Here is a 20,000-nt window from a genome sequence, read left to right as displayed (position 1 = left end):
CACTGGGAAAGAAAAAACTGTCCAGGAATAACAGAAAAAGAAAATCAAACTGCTACATACTAAAATGTTGGTCTCATATCGCCTTACCGTATGTTAAGCTTCCACAAACATGACTCAGTCTTCTATGTAAAAATACCTTGATCTCATTAGGAAAAACATGCATTGGCACTTGACCTGTTTTCAGAGAATGACCTCAGACAACTCTCCTTCAGGCAGGCTCGCAGATACGTGAGGAAGTAGATCAGGATGGAAAATAGGAAGAAAGGAAAAAAATAGGGAGGAAGGAAGGAAGAGGACGGGACGGAGAGAGGGAGAGAGGAAAGGGGGGAGGGATGGTCGGAGGAAGGAAGAGAGAAAGGAAAGGAAACAAAGTGGAGATCTGTTCTCTGTCACAACCTCCAGTGATGAACATGGCAGCCAGGTTGCTACTATTTATAGCAGCTGTTTATAAGGCCAAATGGCTCTTATAAGAGAGTCTAACAGGTGACTAACAGGGATATTCACCAAGTGGAATAATGAGTCGTATTAGGTGTCAATTAAATCAAGCCCTCCCAGAGGCGCAGGTGCTGCACAATGCACTGGCACACCTCAAGGAGCCGGACCTCTTCATCCATGCATGCCAGCACTAGCATTTACATATTTAAAAGCTGGAATTATTTAACTGCACCAAAAAAGTCCTCTGGAAATGATGGAGGTTATTAAAACTGTTGACAAGGAGGGAAGGTAATTGCCAGAAAATGAGCAACAACGCTGTGTTGTGTTCAGAGTGTTGTGTTTTTTTTGTTTTTTTTTATATTTCAATCTCCCCTCTTTAGCGTTTGCATTGTGCAGCATCACCCGGGTGTGTAACCTATTGCGTTCAGATTGCTCCCTTGCAATTAGTGCCCTTTTTGTCCTCACTTCAATAACGCCATGATTATGGAGACTTCAGGAGTATTTTGCCGCATCCAACAGCTGTTGTCTCTGGGACCAGCAGTAGAATGACAAAACATGTTTTCTCTCTGCATTTCACTTCCCTGCCTGCCACTTGTAATTATTATGTTTTATTTAGTGCAATGATGGGGTCTTGTTTTTAGTGTCTCTGTGATTAAGATATTCAAAAGATTTCTTACAGTTTGTCACAGCCATTTGCTTTTTTACCACTCTCGACTTTTGATTTGTTTTGCATGCTTGTGTAGAGCAGCAGGGAGATGACATGCTACTGCAGCTCATCATTGTCTGCCTGTAGCCTGATTTATACTTCGTCACATGATGTTGTCGTGTGCCGGAAATAGCCGATCGACACGTTGATCTGCTATTTTCAGCGCATGACACCATCGTACAACAGAGTATAAATTAAGCTTGAGAGAGCTCCTGTCAGCGTGCTCCTGATGCAAAACATGGGAGAGCGCTCAACTCAAGAAGAAGATATTGAATGCCTACCCTCCTTCATCAATATATGGAGGCATGAGTGTTGTCACTTGATTCAAAATCTTAATACCTAGCTTGCACAAGTGCTTTTTGTATGTAGAATTAATAGAATCATGGAATTGCGTGTAAATATAAGGATATAACACCAATGAACATTAAACACCGAAGCCCTATAAAATTACGACGAATAGTGAAAATAGCAGCTCTACAAGGTCACAACACATTGTTGTAAGCTTATACATTTGCTACACCACATTTAAAGTAGTTCATGTTTAGTACCACATCTGGCCAAAACATCTACAGTATAGGCAAAATGGTGATCCACAGCTAACCTCACTACAGCTTGCACGATTGACAGACTCAGTAATCACCAACATGCCTTTCACAGTTGAATTTCCCTGACAAGAACATAAAATATCTCTGTTTACCAAAAAATACAATACAGTATAGTAGAAACATCTGTTGGACAGCACATACTGTCTCTCTCTCTCTCTCTCTCTCTCTCTCTCTCTCTCTCTCTCTCTCTCTCTCTCTCTCTCTCTCTCTCTCTCTCTCTCTCTCTCTCTCTCTCTCTCTCTCTCTCTCTCTCTCTCTCTCTCTCTCTCTCTCTCTCTCTCTCTCACACACACACACACACACAGCGAGAGAGAGAGATCTCTGTGCGCTGTAAAAAGCTTCTAATATCTGCCAAACCTTACTGTGGTCCTACTGTATGTATTTTTGTACATATTAGTAAGTGCTGTTATTTTCTCATGACATGCCTGCTTGTTCGGCTGACACCAGCAAGACCCAGATTCTTTCTAAGCTTATCACATTCTTGTCAGTGTTAGATGTCAAATGGTGTTCAGAGCTCTAATTATATCATTCTAAACATGAATAATAACATTGAGCTGTGTCCATTTTAAATTCAGTACTTTTCAGATGTTTTTCAGATATATATATATATTTTTACTTAGATTTAGTATATGGATTTTAGTGTCACTTTAAGACTTTTTCTTTGCTTCTTCTTTTTTTTACACAAAGTGCATTCTTTCAAAGCAGTACAATAAATATGCCTAGTTTTTACATACATGTAGTTTAGGTTAACTATAATTAAGTCATCTCTTTCGCTGTGGGTCCCTCTTCCTCTTAATGAAACACATCCACTAGCCTACAGCATCGTTTTCCTGCCTCAGTTTATAAGGCCTCTGCGTTCCGAGGAGGAAATTATTTATATTGCCAGTGTCAGTTGATCATTGATTTGGTAATTACATGTTTCCCCTTGAGGCTGAGACGACTGATATACAAGGCCGATGCTAAACGGGAGGTCTCTAGTCTGTTAGGAGTGACTTATGACTGCTTTGACTCTTCCAGATAGCCCTCTTCTCTATGTCGATGGTCTTTCAACACAACAAACACTCAAACACAAGTATCATCTATCTCCAGGGAGAATAGTACACAAGGTGGATCTTCCACCAGTTGTAGAAAATGGTGCTTGGATACTACATCATGGAACGCAGCGTAACAGCCACTGCTGAGGATTTTTAAAACACATTTTTGTGCATTGCGACAGTTTTCTGAAATGTGTTGGGGTGTTCTGTTGCCACAACAAACTGAGTGCTTTGAACCTTTACAAATAACTTTCATAAATGAATGTGAGGATTTCACAAGCATTGTTAGCGCTGGCATGTTTCACTTTAATATGCACCAGATTATGATTTCCCAATGCTATCTATAGGGCCAGTTGAAAAGTAGTTAACAGAGTACCATGAGTTGTTATGATCTACATTTTACAGGTCATTTCAGCTCCAAATTGACTAGGTTTGATTTGCTTGTGAGGGAATTTATTTGTTTCCTCTGCGTTCCGCTCAGTGATTTGAGCATAACCGCAGTGTCTGATGATCCCTTGATTGAACCACTCTGTTTAAGGCTGCAATAAAACGATAAATTAACAAACGACTTTCTCCTAGCTCTGCCCCACAAACAGTTGTTTATAGCCAACTACCACTCAGTTTATTAAAGTAACTTTTTACAGTATGCTCAATAAAACATTAATTCAGATTATGAGTTGTAGCTTTAAGACATCAGCAAGAGAACGACTTAGATTGAGAGTGAGTGTAAAAAGAAGATTAAGAGAGAAGGGGAGAGAGAGAGAGAGAGATAGAGAGAGAGAGAGCTACACACACACACACACACACACACACACACACACACACACACACACACACACACACACACACACACACACCACACACACACACACTCACACACACTCACAAAGGCAGACACATAGAAAGTTACAGTTTGTCTTCAGTTCCATTTACAGTAAGAGAGGTCGTAGTCTTCCAGTGTCAGGTGAGCTTGTCAGCGGTAACATGCCTCTTAGTTCCACTACTGCGGTTTATGCTGAACATGATATTCTGGCAGCAGTGACTGCCAGGTGCTGAAAGCTGTGTTTATATCAAACACCATCCCAGAAACATTCCCTTGTTCAGATTTATGAGGACCATTAGCTTTGTTATTAATACAGTGAAAGAACGGTAGACTAATCTAGCCAGTTCATCAAGGTTGTAGGTGTCCCAATCCATTCTGCCTGCTTACCCACATCAAGAAGATCACGGGATACCTGCACGAACAAGCTATATACCAGAGATTACAGCGAAAGATAGCACATACACATATTAATATTCACGGTATCAAATCGCTGGTAACTCTTTGCTCTTTTCCTGCATTGCCAAATAAGCGCCACTCGGGAACTCTGAAGAAAGTCTGGAAAGGGATACGAGGCACATTTCCAGTTCTACAGCACTGGCCCAGGAGAGAGGACAATGAGACCCAGACAAGCTTAGGGGTCCAGAGACCTCTCCCTTCTCGAGGGAAGTCTTCTTGGACACATATCCCAGTAGTTTTGTCTTGTATGTTACTATCAGTGCTAGCTGCAGAGTGGCGGAGGTCTGTGCCAGGCGTAGGTCCATAGGGGCCGTTGGAATCACTGGGGCCGGAGGAAGTTGGTCTTGGTCCAGTGGGGCGATCTGGGCTCAGTGACAAGCCAAGCTGTCTACAGCAGGGATGCTGGGAAAATGTAAATAAGAGCCCGATAAGAGCTATTGTTTTCATTCCATTCTCATCCCAACTGAATGGCCTGTTCCCTAGCCACAGAGCATTTTATCTCGAGAGGAGGGGAAGACAGAAAAAGGGAGGAGGGGGTGGATTTAAGAGTCCTCATAGGAAAATAAAAATAAACTCAGTGGATTCTTCACTTCTCTTGTCTTCAGCTAATTCCCTCCGAATAATGTGCTAGTTTAATGTTTATAGCATGCTTGCATTTCCACCGCGAATGCATTTTATATCCAGTGAGTGTGTCCGACGACGTGTGAGCCCTGTATCGCAGAATTAATAAGTTGGTCTTTAGAAGAACACAGTGTGGCTTAATTTCTAACATTCTAAGCGCCTTAATCTGACAGTAACTATTATTTTGATATTAACCAAACATGTTTCTATTGGCATATAGTAAGTCTCCAGAGATGACAGACAGGAATTTCAGAAACTGAAATAGCGTTCCAACTATTAATCTAAATTCCGCTGAGAAAAAAAGAAGCCTGTAGAAGGGTGCTTTGAAACAAGCCAGACATCTGAGTCATTTACCCTGTGTTTTCTTCTAGCACGCCTTGCACGAAAATTACACTGCTGCTGTGTTTTCACTGAGTTCCATTTCGGGGTTTGCCTGTTTTGTCCGTGCAGTTAGAACACTGAAAGGTGTTTTGAGAGTTATTTTATAGACTAATCCGGGTCATTATTCACCTTTCCCAGGTGGAAGGCTGGGAGGGCAGCAGTACATTCCAGCTGTAGCCTCTCCTGTTGGAGCACTTGGCAGGTCGTGTCTGGCCACAGTGGAGGGGATGGAGAGGCGAGGCAGCCGAAACACTCCTGGGAGGGAGGGAGGGTGGGAGGCAGGGGGAGGAGTGGAGTAGAATGGAAGCTGGCACCACATTATCTCCAACAGTTGGTGCATTCCTTAATGATCAAGTGCTGGAGCAGCATCTGTGATGAAAGTGTGTGTGTGTGTGTGTGTGTGTGTGTGTGTGTGTGTGTGTGTGTGTGTGTGTGTGTGTGTGTGTGTGTGTGTGTGTGTGTGTGTGTGTGTGTGTGTGTGTGTGTGTGTGTGTGTGCGCACGTGCACGTGCACGTGCACGTGCACGTGCACGTGCGTATCAGAAACAGAGGGGAAATGGAGAAACAGCATATGTGTGCATATTAACAGTGTGTATGTGCATTAATTCCCCTCCAAATTGACCCTAAGCCGTCTGAGTGTATCGTGGTTATTTTGGTGGGTGTCTAGCTATTATCTGCAGGGGTTTTGTCGATGAGGATCAACATGTACACACATTGCCGTTTACCTTTCCTTTCCTCGGGGTCAAGGGGACAAACTGTGAGTCGGGAATTGGAGCAGTCAATGAAGGCAGAAGTAATGTTATAATGACCCTGAGCTGGAGATGTCCCGTCGTCCCACACCACATCGCAGGAAGTGGACAGTCAAACAAAAAGGGCCACTCTGCATGATCTCTCTGAAAGCCATCCTTAAACAGGGCCACAAGAATCACTGACCCCCTATTACTCCCAGTTCCTGTGAAGTGGACATGTTTGTCAGAGGGAGCTGTGCTGTTTGGTTTGTGGAAGTGGAGGGCAGGAGATGTTACTGAAGGATAAAAGGAGCCGATGGCTGTGTACATTTTAAACTGTGTAAATCTCCTCTGCGTTTGATGTCGGGAATAGTAGCGGCAGAACACAAACCATGCACAGTATTGCCTGTGACAGCCCAGTCTCTCTCTCTCTCTCTCTCTCTCTCTCTCTCTCTCTCTCTCTCTCTCTCTCTCTCTCTCTCTCTCTCTCTCTCTCTCTCTCTCTCTCTCTCTCTCTCGCTCACATACATTCTGCAGGAGATACAATCTTTTTAGGCTGCATGCTTGCTATTGCCACAAGAACACATGACGACTACAGCAACCTGGGAAAGAAAAGCACTTCCATGAAATCACCCAGAACACAAATATGCTTATGAATCGTGCCCTTTTGTTAAATGAGTTGTGTCCACAACTGAGCCATTGTGAGACAGACATAGTAGTTAGATCCATTCCTTATGGAGCCCCAGGGTTTTTCTGGTAATAGCAAGCGTGTCTGCTTTGGATTTTAGCCTTTTCTCTCATTCCCAGAGGAGACAAACACACAGTTTTACAAATGATATCATCTTCAGGCAAATTATCGAAAAAACCTGTGGATAATATCTTCATGGACTGGTGCCGATTCCGTAGTTTGCAAGACGTTGAAACAGTAGACAGTGCGATAATTGTTTCTAAACAGCTTCTAATAGACACAGACTTCACTATTAATCACAGTCACAGCCAGCTGTGTGAGTTGGGCTCCACAGCCTTGTCACATTTTTTCAGCACACTCTGCAATGTTGAAGTCTCATCTGAATCAGTGTTGATTTCGTCGACTAAAACTATGACACAAAATGTTCGTCGACTACCTTTTTTCACTGACGAAAACAAAATAAAAACAAAATAAAAACTAAGTGGTGACTAAAACTAAGACTAAACATATTGACAATTTAGTCGAGTAAAATCTTATGATATTTACAGTAGTCGCCTAAAACTAGACAAAAACTTAAACATTTCAGATGACTAAATTAAAACTAAAAGGAATTCTATTCAAAAGAAAGAAAAAAAATGACAAAAACAAAATTTGCTGTCAAAATCAACACTGACTGAATGCATGATGGATCCATTCACGCTCCTCTCTTGTACAGTGGGTGTCTCGGTCTGGTTCAGATTTGGGGCAGGTCGCTGAGGCGACGGTGGCTCAAGGTGAAGGGGCTTGTGGGCTGCCGCCGGTACTGATAGTGCTTGATGGGAACGGGCTGACCCTCAGCGGTGCCAGGACGGTGGAGGCCTGCAGGTCAACCGGCCTGACGTGTTCTTTATCAGCCACCTCAGTGACAGCGCGGCAGATAACAGCCATTCCACCGTGATTAATTGTCCGCTGGACAAATGTTAATTGTTCTCATCATGCAGACGCTCGGATCTGCCCAGTCTTATGCCTTATACCTACCTCTAAATGTCTGTCTTTGCCCTTATGCTAGCCCTACAATGTCTGTCTGCACCCGCTTACACACGCATGCACACACACACACACACACACACACACACACACACACACACACACACACACACACACACACACACACACACACACACACATACACCCTCAACTCTATCTCACATTTGTCAGGCTGAGCCATTACCTTTAAAGCACCCTGGAACATTAATGCGTTTATCCACTAATAATTATAATAATAATAATAATAAAAAACAAATGCCTTCTTTGTCTTTCAGAGTCGTGTGTGGAGAAACTCCTTTCTAAAGACTGGAAAGAGAAGATGGAGAGGCTCAACACCAGTGAACTTCTGGGAGAGGTCAAAGGTAGGTTTGCGTTGAACCACAATGCTTTTACGCAGATCGTACCCTCAAATTAACACCGCCCTCTTTCCTATCAGACATTCATAATCTATATTTAACTGCCTGGTATGTTCTGTGAAATAAAACAAAAGCCTTTGGCTGCCCTCCGCTGTTCATTTCTCTCCCCCCTTATCTTTTGAAAGAATGCCCATGTCTTTCCAAAATTCCAACCCCCTTTACCCACAGTCTGAGTTTTTATTTTTTTATTTTGGTGCTTTTTTAGTGGCTTTGCCGTTTAAGATGATGTTCTGTCCCCTCAATCAGTCCGAGACTAGTAACATCGCAGCTGCGACTCGTGTCGCGTGTTCATGCCGATCCAGTGATTGTTGAACACAGCTCGAAAGCCAAAGTGCGCTTGATATAAACAGAGCATGGCTGAGATGAGGAGAGAGGAGAGGCTGAGGAGAGGAGATGAGAGGCACACAGTCTTCTACTGAATGAGCCCATCGCTGAGAGGAATGTGTTGACCCTGACGGTGAACGCCCTGCATAGCGTATCGAGAGCAGCACAGCACGGCACAGCTCAGCACACCGCCTCCCAAATCTCTGTTTATGACAGAGTGAAGGTGGGCCTGGGCTGGGCCGGGCTGCTGCTTCAGTCCTTAGCACTGACTGTTACTGAGAGCCTGGGTGTTTATATAGCTCAGGACGGCACAATACCAGCTGGCTGATAACACCAGCCTGCCACTGGCTCCTACACTCTCCTTACAACACTCCACTTCCTGTCTCTCATTTTTTGTATATTTTTTCTTTCTTTCTTTTTGGCTGTCAGACCCCCTTTTGAATCTAATAGTTCTCTTTGTCCCAGTCCACAGACAGATTTGTTAATTTGATTGTGTTGACACTATATATGTTTATATATATATTACATTTTGTTTTGATAGCTGCTCGTTTATAATAATGCGGCTGCTCCGTTTGTACACATCGCACACAAACAAATATTCTAATGTAGACTACAATGTGCTGTTGACAGTTGATTAATTGATTAAAGCCTCAATATGTGAACTTTTTTGTCCAATATGTATGGTAGAGTATGTTAATACAATATAACTTATACAATTGGGGTGGTTGTATATGTCTCCCTGCTCTTCTATTGAGACATTTAGATCGTGTCAAAGGTCATGTCCTAGACACAGGATTTGACACAAATTTTGACCTTATGGTCAAGATTAAATTTATCCCCCGATCAAGCAGGCCGGCTCTATTAGCTCAATTATACAAATTTCAGCACTTGCACAGGAAACCGGGTTCAAATCCGGGGTAGAAGAGGAAAGTTACATAGTGATGCTTTAATGTGATTATATATCCTAATTTTTAACACACATGCTTGACAAACATTGATGATAATAATAATTAATATTATTATCATCATCATTGTAGTCTTTGATTTTAATTATTTGATTACATTTTCCATCACGTGCAAGGAGGGCGACAAATACAAGAATGTTCTAATAAGTCATTCATTGGCAATAACCTTAATGAACTGAAGGATAAATCATGGCTTGGTGAACTAGATTCATTGTACCTGCCCTGGTATATGCCACTGTAGATCAAAGTGCAGTGGATAAAATTTGTAAAATGATTTAGCCTTTTGAAAGCAGATCTATTAAATTACAGGGCATTTCTTTCTTGTTAGATGAATGGAATGGTAAGGTTACATGCTGGTGTGTAAACAGGTAGGGAGTCTTGATAATGCTCACAACGGCCTCTGTCTGTTGATGTGTGTGGATTGGAAACAGTCTATACTCCGCAGTCACCAATATAAATGCTTTTCCTATCATACTGGCAGCCGTAGATTTTTAATTAGCATGCCATTTCATATGACTGTAGACATTTCAAAGGGCTGCTTTGTGCTCCCCCTTACAAATGTCTCTCTCTGTGTTTGAAGTCTGCCTGATGTAAATACGGCCAATTAAAAAAGAAGCCCAGGGTTGCAGACGTGCAAGGTCCACCTAATTAAAACACAAACAAAGGTACCTTGCAGAAAACACCTTATGATTAAGATCTAAAGTGTTATGATGAATCAGAGGTTCCATTAATTATTAGGTTAAAATCAATACAAAGGGCAAGCGTGCATGTAGATTTAAAAGAATGCAAGAAAATGGGCATGAAGGCTGATGTTCAGATAAAAGCTTACCCCACTGGCAGACTGGCCTTGCATGTTGTCTCATCACCATTCATTCAATACACAAGCAATTATATTGTGAACCTAGTAGGTTACAGTACCTTGTGACATTGTTCGAGCAAAAAAGAAAAGAAAAAAGAAACAAACTTTTGATTACCTTGACAGATAAGTAAAAATGTGAACTATTTTTCTTCTTGCTTTAAAGTGAATGTGAATAACACACAGTATATGTGTCTTTGATCAGTGGCATTCCATCTGAAATGTCTTTAAACTTGTTTCTTATCCACTGCTTTTATTGCATTTTCACATTTAGACAGCTTTGAAGAAACAGTTTTAAAGAGGTGGAATCTAGCCGGTACAGACCAGTTTAGGAAATATCAACGTTTCTCTCCCAGAGAGAACAATAGCTGTAACTGAATTTGACTGAGGGCTCCATGCAGGAAAAGAAAGACATTCTTTCGCTACACTTGTGTTCAAACATGCCCAGGATACTTTATCCTCTTGTGGAGAACACGCAAGTACAGTAAACAAAACAATGGTATCAACAACATCAGGGATTTTCCTCTTAAAGGTTTTACAAATCCATCCAACCGTTTACTTTTTCAGGTGACACATCCATAATTATAACGTATTGTGTGGGTTTCTGTTGTGAAATGTGGTGAATCCGAGGTCACGGCATTTTGTTTTAAGTTACTGGTGTCAGTTGAAAAGAGATCTATAATCCAGTGTATATGGGGGACACTGAAGGGAGGCACACAGAATAGGAATAGTTAGGTTTTAATGAATCTAAACCTTTATCACTTCTGGCCCTGCATGCTGTTAGGGGCTTAGCACAGGCACGGCTATGGAAAAGGAAGGCTCATGAAAGAGAATTAGTGGCGGATTTCTTTTCACCAGCCAATTCCAAAGGTAACTGTTTGTTTTCATACCTGAGCTTAGCTGTCAATCAGACGGAACGGTGAGGAGCGAGATGAAAATCTCCTGAACAAAACCACAGCGCAAGCGAGGGAGGCTCGCTGGAAGGCCTCCAAACCGCAGAAAGTAGCAGATAATAGGAGTTAATGTGGAAAGAAGCGCACAAGGAAGAGAGAGAGAAAAAGAGTGCGAGAAGTGGGGAATAGAGAGAGAGACACTGAGAGAGAGAGAGAGAGAGAGAGAGAGAGAGAGAGAGAGAGAGAGAGAGAGAGAGAGATTCCTTCAGTGTAGCTGCTCAGACATTTTTAATTATCGCCCTCAAAGAGATTTGTCTGAAAGAAAAAAAAAGAGATAAAGAGGTTACATCTGGAGAGACATTTACCTCATCAAACAGTACATAGATGTTAGAATGCTACACAGCAAAATCCACAGTGTGAAATTTATCTATGTGTAACTCTGAGAGCTCATAGTTAAAGTAACACTGAGGATTTCATTGTGCAAGGAATGCTGATATTCAGTGTTAGTATTTGTAGTACCTCACACAGCTAGCAATAATATAGTGTCATAGGGAAAATAAGCTTGCTCTGTGTGATGCTGCTTGGGTATTTCAGCTTCATACTCAACAGACCTGTTTAAGTTTCCCTGTAGAGGGCCAGCAGAGGGGGGGGGGGGCTCAAGCATTTACCCAAACTGAAGGAAAATATGTGGTTACTAAATTGGAACACAAACTGTATTCATTCTCTTGAAATTTGTGAAAAAAAGAAAAAAAGAAGCTTACCATTGTACGTTCGCCTCAAAATGGTAGCTTGGAATTCTATAAACACAAAAATCAGGGCTCTCGCACTCTCATAATCAATTTGAGAACGCTGTCCTTGTGACGGTGGTGGGGTGCGCACACAGACAGCCCTGTGGCAGGCAGATAAGTGGAAGCTCTTTAGGAGGAGAGTGTGGGGCAGGGCAGGCCGGCAGCTGAGACTGATTTGATGCTGGCCTTACCTGGTCTGGCCGGCTTAACCCCCCCCCCCCAAACACACACTCTTATGCACACGTGCACGTGCACGTGCGTGCGCACAGACAGACAGACAGACAGACAGACAGACAGACAGGAGACTACTGTGTGAACACAGAGCCCATATTGTTCAGCCATCTGGGCTTACTTCACAACATGATTATTCAATTTAACATTCTACTTTATTCTTAATGGCTTCAATAAAGCACAGACTTTATGCCACTGGAGATATATACGCCACGATATCTGTAAATGCTAGCGGGCAAGAAAGTATATTTCCAGTGTGAGGGGATTTGTGTCATCCTGGAAATGTTTTTGTTTCATATTAAAAACCTAGCCTTATACTCATACTGTAAATACATACAATACAATACAGCTACCTTCAAGACTTTGAAATTCTACCCAGTACCTATAGTCAAAATGAAATGAAATACTTGCAGCAATATGCAAATTCATACACATAAATAACAACATGTGGGGATGCAATACAGTGTAACCAATAATATGATTACAGAATTGTTTTGACATGTTTAATATTGCCGTTTCTTTTGGAATTTGGAAGTTTGAAAGAGCGTTTCAGACATTGTTTGATTAGGAGGAGTGACCCCCTAAGCCCATGTGTACATTTACTCAATAGCATTCATTCATGTATGAATAAAACAGGCATGTACATAAACATGAACACAAGAGCATGCGCACACACACACACACACACATGCACGCACACACACGCACACATACATACACGTCACACACACACACACACACACACACACACACACACACACACACACACACACACACACACACACACACACACACACACACACACACGTGTGTGCGCGCGCACACACACACACACACACACACACACACACACACACACACACACACACACACACACACACACACACACACACACACACACAAACACGCAAACAAACAACACAAATACTGTATCTGTCTAGTTTCTCCAGTGAAAAGTGCCTCAGTTTGCGTTTTCTCCCAAACACTTCAGTCAACTGTTTGCCCTGTGCACTCAGGTGAAATATGAGCCACAGTAAATCATTATTTTTCAGGCCACATTTGCCAGATGAATGTATGAGGGAGTTGGACTGTGTATTTTTCTCCTCTAATGAATTGAGGAATTTAGCTTGTGGCTATGGCTGTAGAAAGGAAGAGAGCAAACACCTTGTGTGTGTGTGTGTGTGTGTGTGTGTGTGTGTGTGTGTGTGTGTGTGTGTGTGTGTGTGTGTGTGTGTGTGTGTGTGTGTGTGTGTGTGTGTGTGTGTGTGTGTGTGTGTGCACGTGCGTGCGTGCCTGCGTGCATGTACGCATGCTTATGTGTGAGTTCCATATTTTGTTTTCGTTTTTGATTATGATGCAGATTCTGATGCAAATGAATGAATTACAGTAATCTAAGATATTTTTTGCATACTAATGCAATTCTCTTAACCATATTGCAAGAGAGCAATATACCAAGCCTTATTTTCACAATGGCTAAAATACCACCCTTTTTCTTGTACTGAAGAGCCAGAATATTCATCAGCTTTCTTGAGGCAAAGCAAATAGTATCTTCACAGCTGTGTTACAGTGCTGAAGAACTGGCTTCTCAGGCTCGCCGGGGTTAGTACATGTCATGGTGGATTTCCCCTTATATACCCTCCTAGGCTACAGAACCACAGCTCTCCTGTTTCTCCAGAGCCCTGCTGCCCTTCTGTCCTGTTTTGTCTACTGTTCTGTAGCCTCATTTCTCCATCTTGAGCTGGATGTGCTGTCAGTTGGTGTTCTGCTCCGGCCAGGTAAAATAAAAATATTGATGACCTCCAGTCGGGACTAATGACACTGCTCTGCTACTTTAATATGAAAGACTAAAACAAGATATATATCAAACATTCTGGCAAAAAGAAAACACAAAACAACCAAAACAAAAAACAGAACAAAATCATCTAGTATAAGGTGTTTTAATAATGAACGGCATACTGTAACTTGAACTTGATGTGACTAAATGTTCTGCTACAGTACAGTATGGTCTTTCTTGCACATTTAATTTCACTCAAATGGCAAACACTTTGTTATACGGATCATGAGACATTCCACCGTAATGTGGAAATGTGTGCTTTGACTTAGTGTGTTATATACAGTAGTTACACAATAAAATATATTAATATGCCACAGTACAGTACAGAAACTTAAAGAGCCACACACCCATGTCTTTGTCTAGTAGCCTATTCAATGTTCATTTCTCAAAAGTACCTGAATAATTGTGTAATTGTTTCCTAAACATTATTGCGCGACTAATAAGTCATGGATGTTTGAATTTCATCCATAAATTTAAAAGAAATCCAGGAACTTTGACAAAAATAACTGGGCATTGAAATTTGGGGTGTTTATTTTATTTATTATACGTTTATTTGGGAGGGACAGCACATATTAATGAACACCACACATACAATCCAATGTAAATACGCCGGATTTAGCAAGAATGCTAATTTCCATCCGTAGTCCCCATACAGAAAACAAGCAACATAAAAAAAAGAGCACATGTAAACATTACTTAAAGGGTACCAAAAAAAAGCAACAGTAAAAAAATGCCTACTTTTGACCAAAAATACCAGAGACCATGATCCATCCTTTTAGTTGGACCTTAAAAGATGTAAAGGTTGGACACTCTCTTATCTTAGTGGGTAGAGTGTTCCAAATTGCACTTCTTGAACTGAAAATAAATTTTGCGCAAAGGCTGTGCGTCTAGACTGCGCCTTACAATCCCCTCTGGTGACGGCCCTTGTACTGATGCCTGTGTTGGGCTTCTGTTTTATAAATTCCTCCATCTAAATAATCTGGCATAAAGCATGTAAAGTTTTATACACGGCACATGCTTGTTTAAAGAGCTTCCAGTTATCAAAAGTAAAAAAAAAACAATATTTGTTAGGATGCTGCAGTGATGATACCTGAATGACCAATTTGTGAAACAGTACTCGATGTGAGAGAAGATCATACAGTGCAAGTACGTCCTGGCAGCTCCATTTGTTTGACATTTTGCAAGTTAAAGTTGACAGTGTTGGAGACCATCTTGATGTGACTTTTAAAGGTTAGGGTTGAGTCCACGATGACTGTTGGATTACCTGTCTTAAGCAAGTTTAAAGTCTCTGCAAGTTCATTTTCATACTGTACTTTAATGTTCTGGAGTAATTAGCAGTAATGACAAGTATACCACGAGTTGTAGTCAATGGATAAAGATGCCAGACTGCCAGTATGCTCCTTTAAGTTTGTGATGTTTCTTCTTTTTTTTTTATTACTGTGTTATGGGCATTCCCTGTGGTGTTATATGATCAGGTCAAGCCTCCATCTTGGCTTTGATGAAGTACCTTGTCCAATGTCATGGCTCGACAGTGAAGTGCTGGATCATTAGCATAATTATCGTGAAGAGTGATGCTTCCTCTATCATCAGATTATTAGCCCACATCAGTGTTTAGCATGATCGGCACACCCATGATAGATGAAGTGTGCTCTTTATTAAAGGGATATTTCACTTTCAAAAAAACTTTTGGTCATTTTATGGTCTACTCAGGCTTTAGTGAGCCCTCCAGACCGTTTTTAAGTTGCTTTATTCAGTATTTAGATATTTGATATTCATTTTACCAGCCACGCCCCCTTCCTATACAAACCCATTATAACTTAAAACTCAATTTTTAACCTGTTTAACCATCAAAAACACCCGTCCTTGGTTCTGGTGACTCACCCTGCCCTCCTAATGCGTGAGGGGGCCGTGTTTTTTTGATTACTTTTTTCATTTATTTTTAATATTTTTTTTTGGAAAATGAAAAAATTAAATACAAAAAATATATATTAAAAATAAATGAAAAAAGTAATCAAAAAAACACGGCCCCCTCACGCATTAGGAGGGCAGGGTGAGTCACCAGAACCAAGGACGGGTGTTGTTGATGGTTAAACAGGTTAAAAATTGAGTTTTAAGTTATAATGGGTTTGTATAGGAAGGGGGCGTGGCTGGTAAAATGAATATCAAATATCTAAATACTGAATAAAGCAACTTAAAAACGGTCTGGAGGGCTCACTAAAGCCTGAGTAGACCATAAAATGACCAAAAGTTTTTTTTAAAGTGAAATATCCCTTTAATAACCTCTCTATGTGTCAATCACAATATTCTTTTGAAAAACATATATTTGGCCAAACCATTTAAAGCTACAGTACTGCCTGTATGGTGGACTATGGTAGCGCAGTATAACTGGCACATTTGCTGTGGGTTGGAGATGCTCTCCATAATCTGATATAGAGAAATGTTACCAGGTTGTCAGGTCACACCTTTCCTGGAGTGCTGGCAGCGTACATTGCATCATTTACATCATTGTGTGCTATATTAATTTCAACAAAAAGTTATGAATATGTTTTTAACAACTTAAATCCTATACTAGATGACTGGATAACCAAGGGTCATCCTGTTTTCCTCTACACTAAATATCTTTGATGGAAAATAGCCGATCTTCAAGCTCACAGCGCGCCTCAACGCGATGTGTTGTGAGCTTGTAGATTGGCCAATTTCACCAAAATGTTATCCCCAGACTAGGGATGCTAGTGTACAGTACAAGTGGTTAATATACTATATCAGTAACACACACACACACACACACCACACACACACACACACACACACACACACACACACACACACACACACACACACACACACACACACACACACACACACACACACACACACACACACACACACACACACACACACACACACACACACACATAATCATATACTTTATTGCTTTCAAGAGTCTCAAGCACGTAACTATAAGTGGTTTTATAATCTTGACAGGATCAGATATTTTTGGACAGGCGGTCCAGTAAATTTGAAGTTTCCTATGTTAAGATTGCACTGGAGAGACTTAAGGATTGATAGTCAGAGCTGCCACTGGATGACATGTGTTAGTGAGTCCTTGCTCATGCTTGTTAATGGTGTTTTATTGGCAAGATTAACAGCTTTTATATCATGGCAGGGGCAGCAAGCCAGGTAAAACAGCTGTTGCTCATATTGTCTGCGTTCTAGGGCACAGAGACACTTTAATGCCATATTACTAGACACACATGTGGCTTGATAGCTCTGCTGAACACGTCTGTAGACCACTTTAACATAAGTGATCCAATAAAACAACCTGTTTACTTAATTTAATTAAAGTAATTAATCAATTAATAATTAATAATAATAATAATATATATTTTTTATTTTAAATGTTCTCTTGAAATGTATTTGCTCACAGTTAGCCATTTAGCAGATTATTTAGGCCATGGGACCTAAATAATCTTCTATATCATTGCATTGTGTTTTTAAAACAAATTCTTTAAAAAAGGAACATCAGAACAATGAATGAATGAATATTAGTGTTTTCTAGAGGAAAGCATGGGGATCATATGATCGCAGAATTCATAGTGTTATGAATTCTATGCTGCACTGAGCTCAGTCGGGGCCCGGGGCATGCACCTTTTATAATGTCGATCTACACACACACATGCACGTAGACACAAACATATGTAGAGGGAGAGAGAGAGATAGAGAGAGAGAGAGAAAGAGAAAACACTTCAGTATGCAAGGCATTCTAGCAATGTGCAGTGTGCATCCGGACACAGCCCGGCACAATCGCAGCATTTAGACAAGTCTTAATTTACTTAGGATGGGCTCGGAGCATATGGAAGTATCCACAATCGCTGACTGATGGAGAGACAAAGAAATTCCAGTGTTCCAGTGCTAAAAAAGTCATTGAGATGTGGTCATAGTGGCTCAGCTGTCTGAACCAAAGGAACAGAAGAGAATAGGGTGCCTTGTGATTTCCCCCTTTTCACCCTCACCCTCCCTCGCTTTTTTTTTTCTTTGTGCCTGAATCTTTTATCTGCTTTATTCACTCGGGACTCTTCAAAGTAACAAGCCTCCTTCTTTTCCCCGGTACTGGACTTGGAACCTAAATTAGAGACTGCTTGATTAGAGCGGAGGGGAGGGAGTGAGGGAGACATGGGTATTGGACAGAACAAATCGCACCCCTACAAAGTGCCTTTTATCCGCAGACCCCAAGGCTCAAATACCCTCATCCCTCCCCAAGCAACCATGGCTCTGCTTGTTTTCCTCTTATCATTTATTTAGTCACTCGTTTTGGTTGATGTTTTCTGCCCTACTTTGTGACGTTTAAAAGAGGCAAGAATCTCAAAAGGTGAATTCTGAATGAACTGCAACTGAACAACGCAGTTCCCGCTGTCTCCCCCTCCCGTGTGTGTCAGTCTGGCATCTCCGCCCGTTGACATGGTGGGCTGGTTGGAACACAAGACGGTGCCAACCCAGCTTGCCCGCTCGCTCCCCCTGGGCCAGACAGGCTCCTGTGTCAGTCTGCGATTGTCCTACTGAGCATCGCTCTTTCAACAGGAGGATGTCACAACACATTAGACCTGGGCAGACTGCTGGAGTTTATGTAGCGCCCCTGCATCTCGGGGCTGTCTGTCTGCCGTTGGATGCAGGATGTGAGGAGACACTTTAACGGGCAGACCTCGGCCCCACCGCTGTTAAGAGCCATGCAATATGCAGGAAACAGCCTCTTTGTCAGCAGGCTGGTCAGAAAACAGACCACGGCTCTCCTCTTGTGTGCCGCCCAATAAAAGTTTTATCTGCATTTTAAAGCTGATCCATAATTTAGAGCAGGAAGAAAGAGATTTTTTACACTAAACCAGCCAACAAAAACATATGTGCCAGATTTGCTACAGTGGGATGTGCAATAGTACTCCAGTCAAAGAATACCCTACTTGAGTGATTGTGTGAAGTTGTGTTTAAGTGTTGTTGGTGATATTATTATTTTTTAGGGGGTTGGGGGGGCAAGTGTGAATCATTAAAAAGGAACAAAGTAAAGAAGGACCAACTTGCCATTTTCTTGTGCAGGGGCAGACTGGGCTTCCCACAATGCAGCCCAACATCAAAACAATGGGCCCTCTGTTAGTATTCTCTTAGTGTTCGTGCAGGCCTGCACTCCCCACTCACGGCCCCCGAACTAGCCCACTGCATCCGTCTGCGGACCGTGTGCACCAATCAGCTCCTGTAAACTATAGTAGCACACACACAAACACACACACTCACATAAGCGCACACACATGTGTGTGCGCGAGCACGCACTCACACACACACACACACACACACACACACACACACACACACACACACACACACACACACACACACACACACACTCAAATGTTTACGTGTATACACACACACCTTACATACGTACATACTGTACACAAGTATTTAATTTTGCCATTACAGTCATTCTTACAGTATTGACATTCACTCCTAAACGAGTGAGAGGCCATCAGACATGTAAGCAGGAAGGCTGAGAGGCCATGATTAAGTCCAGATGTTTACATCCCTGTTGAAGGAGCTCTGTGCCAGCCTGAGGGCCTGGTGGCCCTGCTCTCTTCACCCTACAAGAAGCCCCCCACTATCTGTGTGCTCCTATATCATCCATCATTCTCTCTCTCTCTCTCTCTCTCTCTCTCTCTCTCTCTCTCTCTCTCTCTCTCTCTCTCTCTCTCTCGCTCTCTTTCTCTGTCTTTCTTTCTTTCTTTCTTTCTTTCTTTCTTTCTTTCTTTCTTTCTTTCCCCCTTCCCTTCCTTCCTTCCTTTTTTACTTTATTTCTCTTTTTTATTTAAAAATGTCTTTCTTTCTTTCTTTCTTTCTATTTTTCCTTCTACTGTTCTTTCTTTATTTCCTTCCTTCCATCCATTCTCACGTCCTCTCTTTATCCCTCCCTCCCTCCCTGCAACTGTACTGCCATGTGGTGACCTATGGCAGATGTATCTTGTTGGTGACCTGTACGATTGAGCTCCATCATGGACACAGCCAAAGGTTAATAAAATCGGTGCTGAATGTATCAATTTTACAGATAAGCCATTCACAACAAGTGTAGTCGGGTGAATAAGAAGTCAATTCAGCCCCTTGCAAAACCGCACGCAGGCCCAATGAATAGCTGCTTTTAGGTCTTGTTTTT

The 20,000-nt window shown here is 41.8% G+C and overlaps 1 protein-coding gene across 11 annotated transcripts in view; it reads left to right on the top strand.

Annotated features, from left to right (window-relative positions):
* Positions 1-20,000, top strand: part of sox6 (SRY-box transcription factor 6) — a 175,420-nt gene that overhangs the window by 82,680 nt on the left and 72,740 nt on the right. For all 11 annotated transcript variants that reach the window (XM_084063620.1, XM_084063621.1, XM_084063624.1 and 8 more), the window contains one exon: positions 7,779-7,865. In XM_084063620.1, the coding sequence (XP_083919746.1) occupies positions 7,779-7,865 (87 nt within the window). The remainder of the gene's footprint in view (positions 1-7,778; positions 7,866-20,000) is intronic.

This window comes from Gymnoscopelus microlampas (genome assembly GCF_963454915.1).
Source record: "Gymnoscopelus microlampas genome assembly, chromosome: 1".
In the NCBI taxonomy this organism is placed as follows: Eukaryota; Metazoa; Chordata; class Actinopteri; order Myctophiformes; family Myctophidae; genus Gymnoscopelus; species Gymnoscopelus microlampas.
This window is presented reverse-complemented; position numbering and strand designations above follow the sequence as displayed.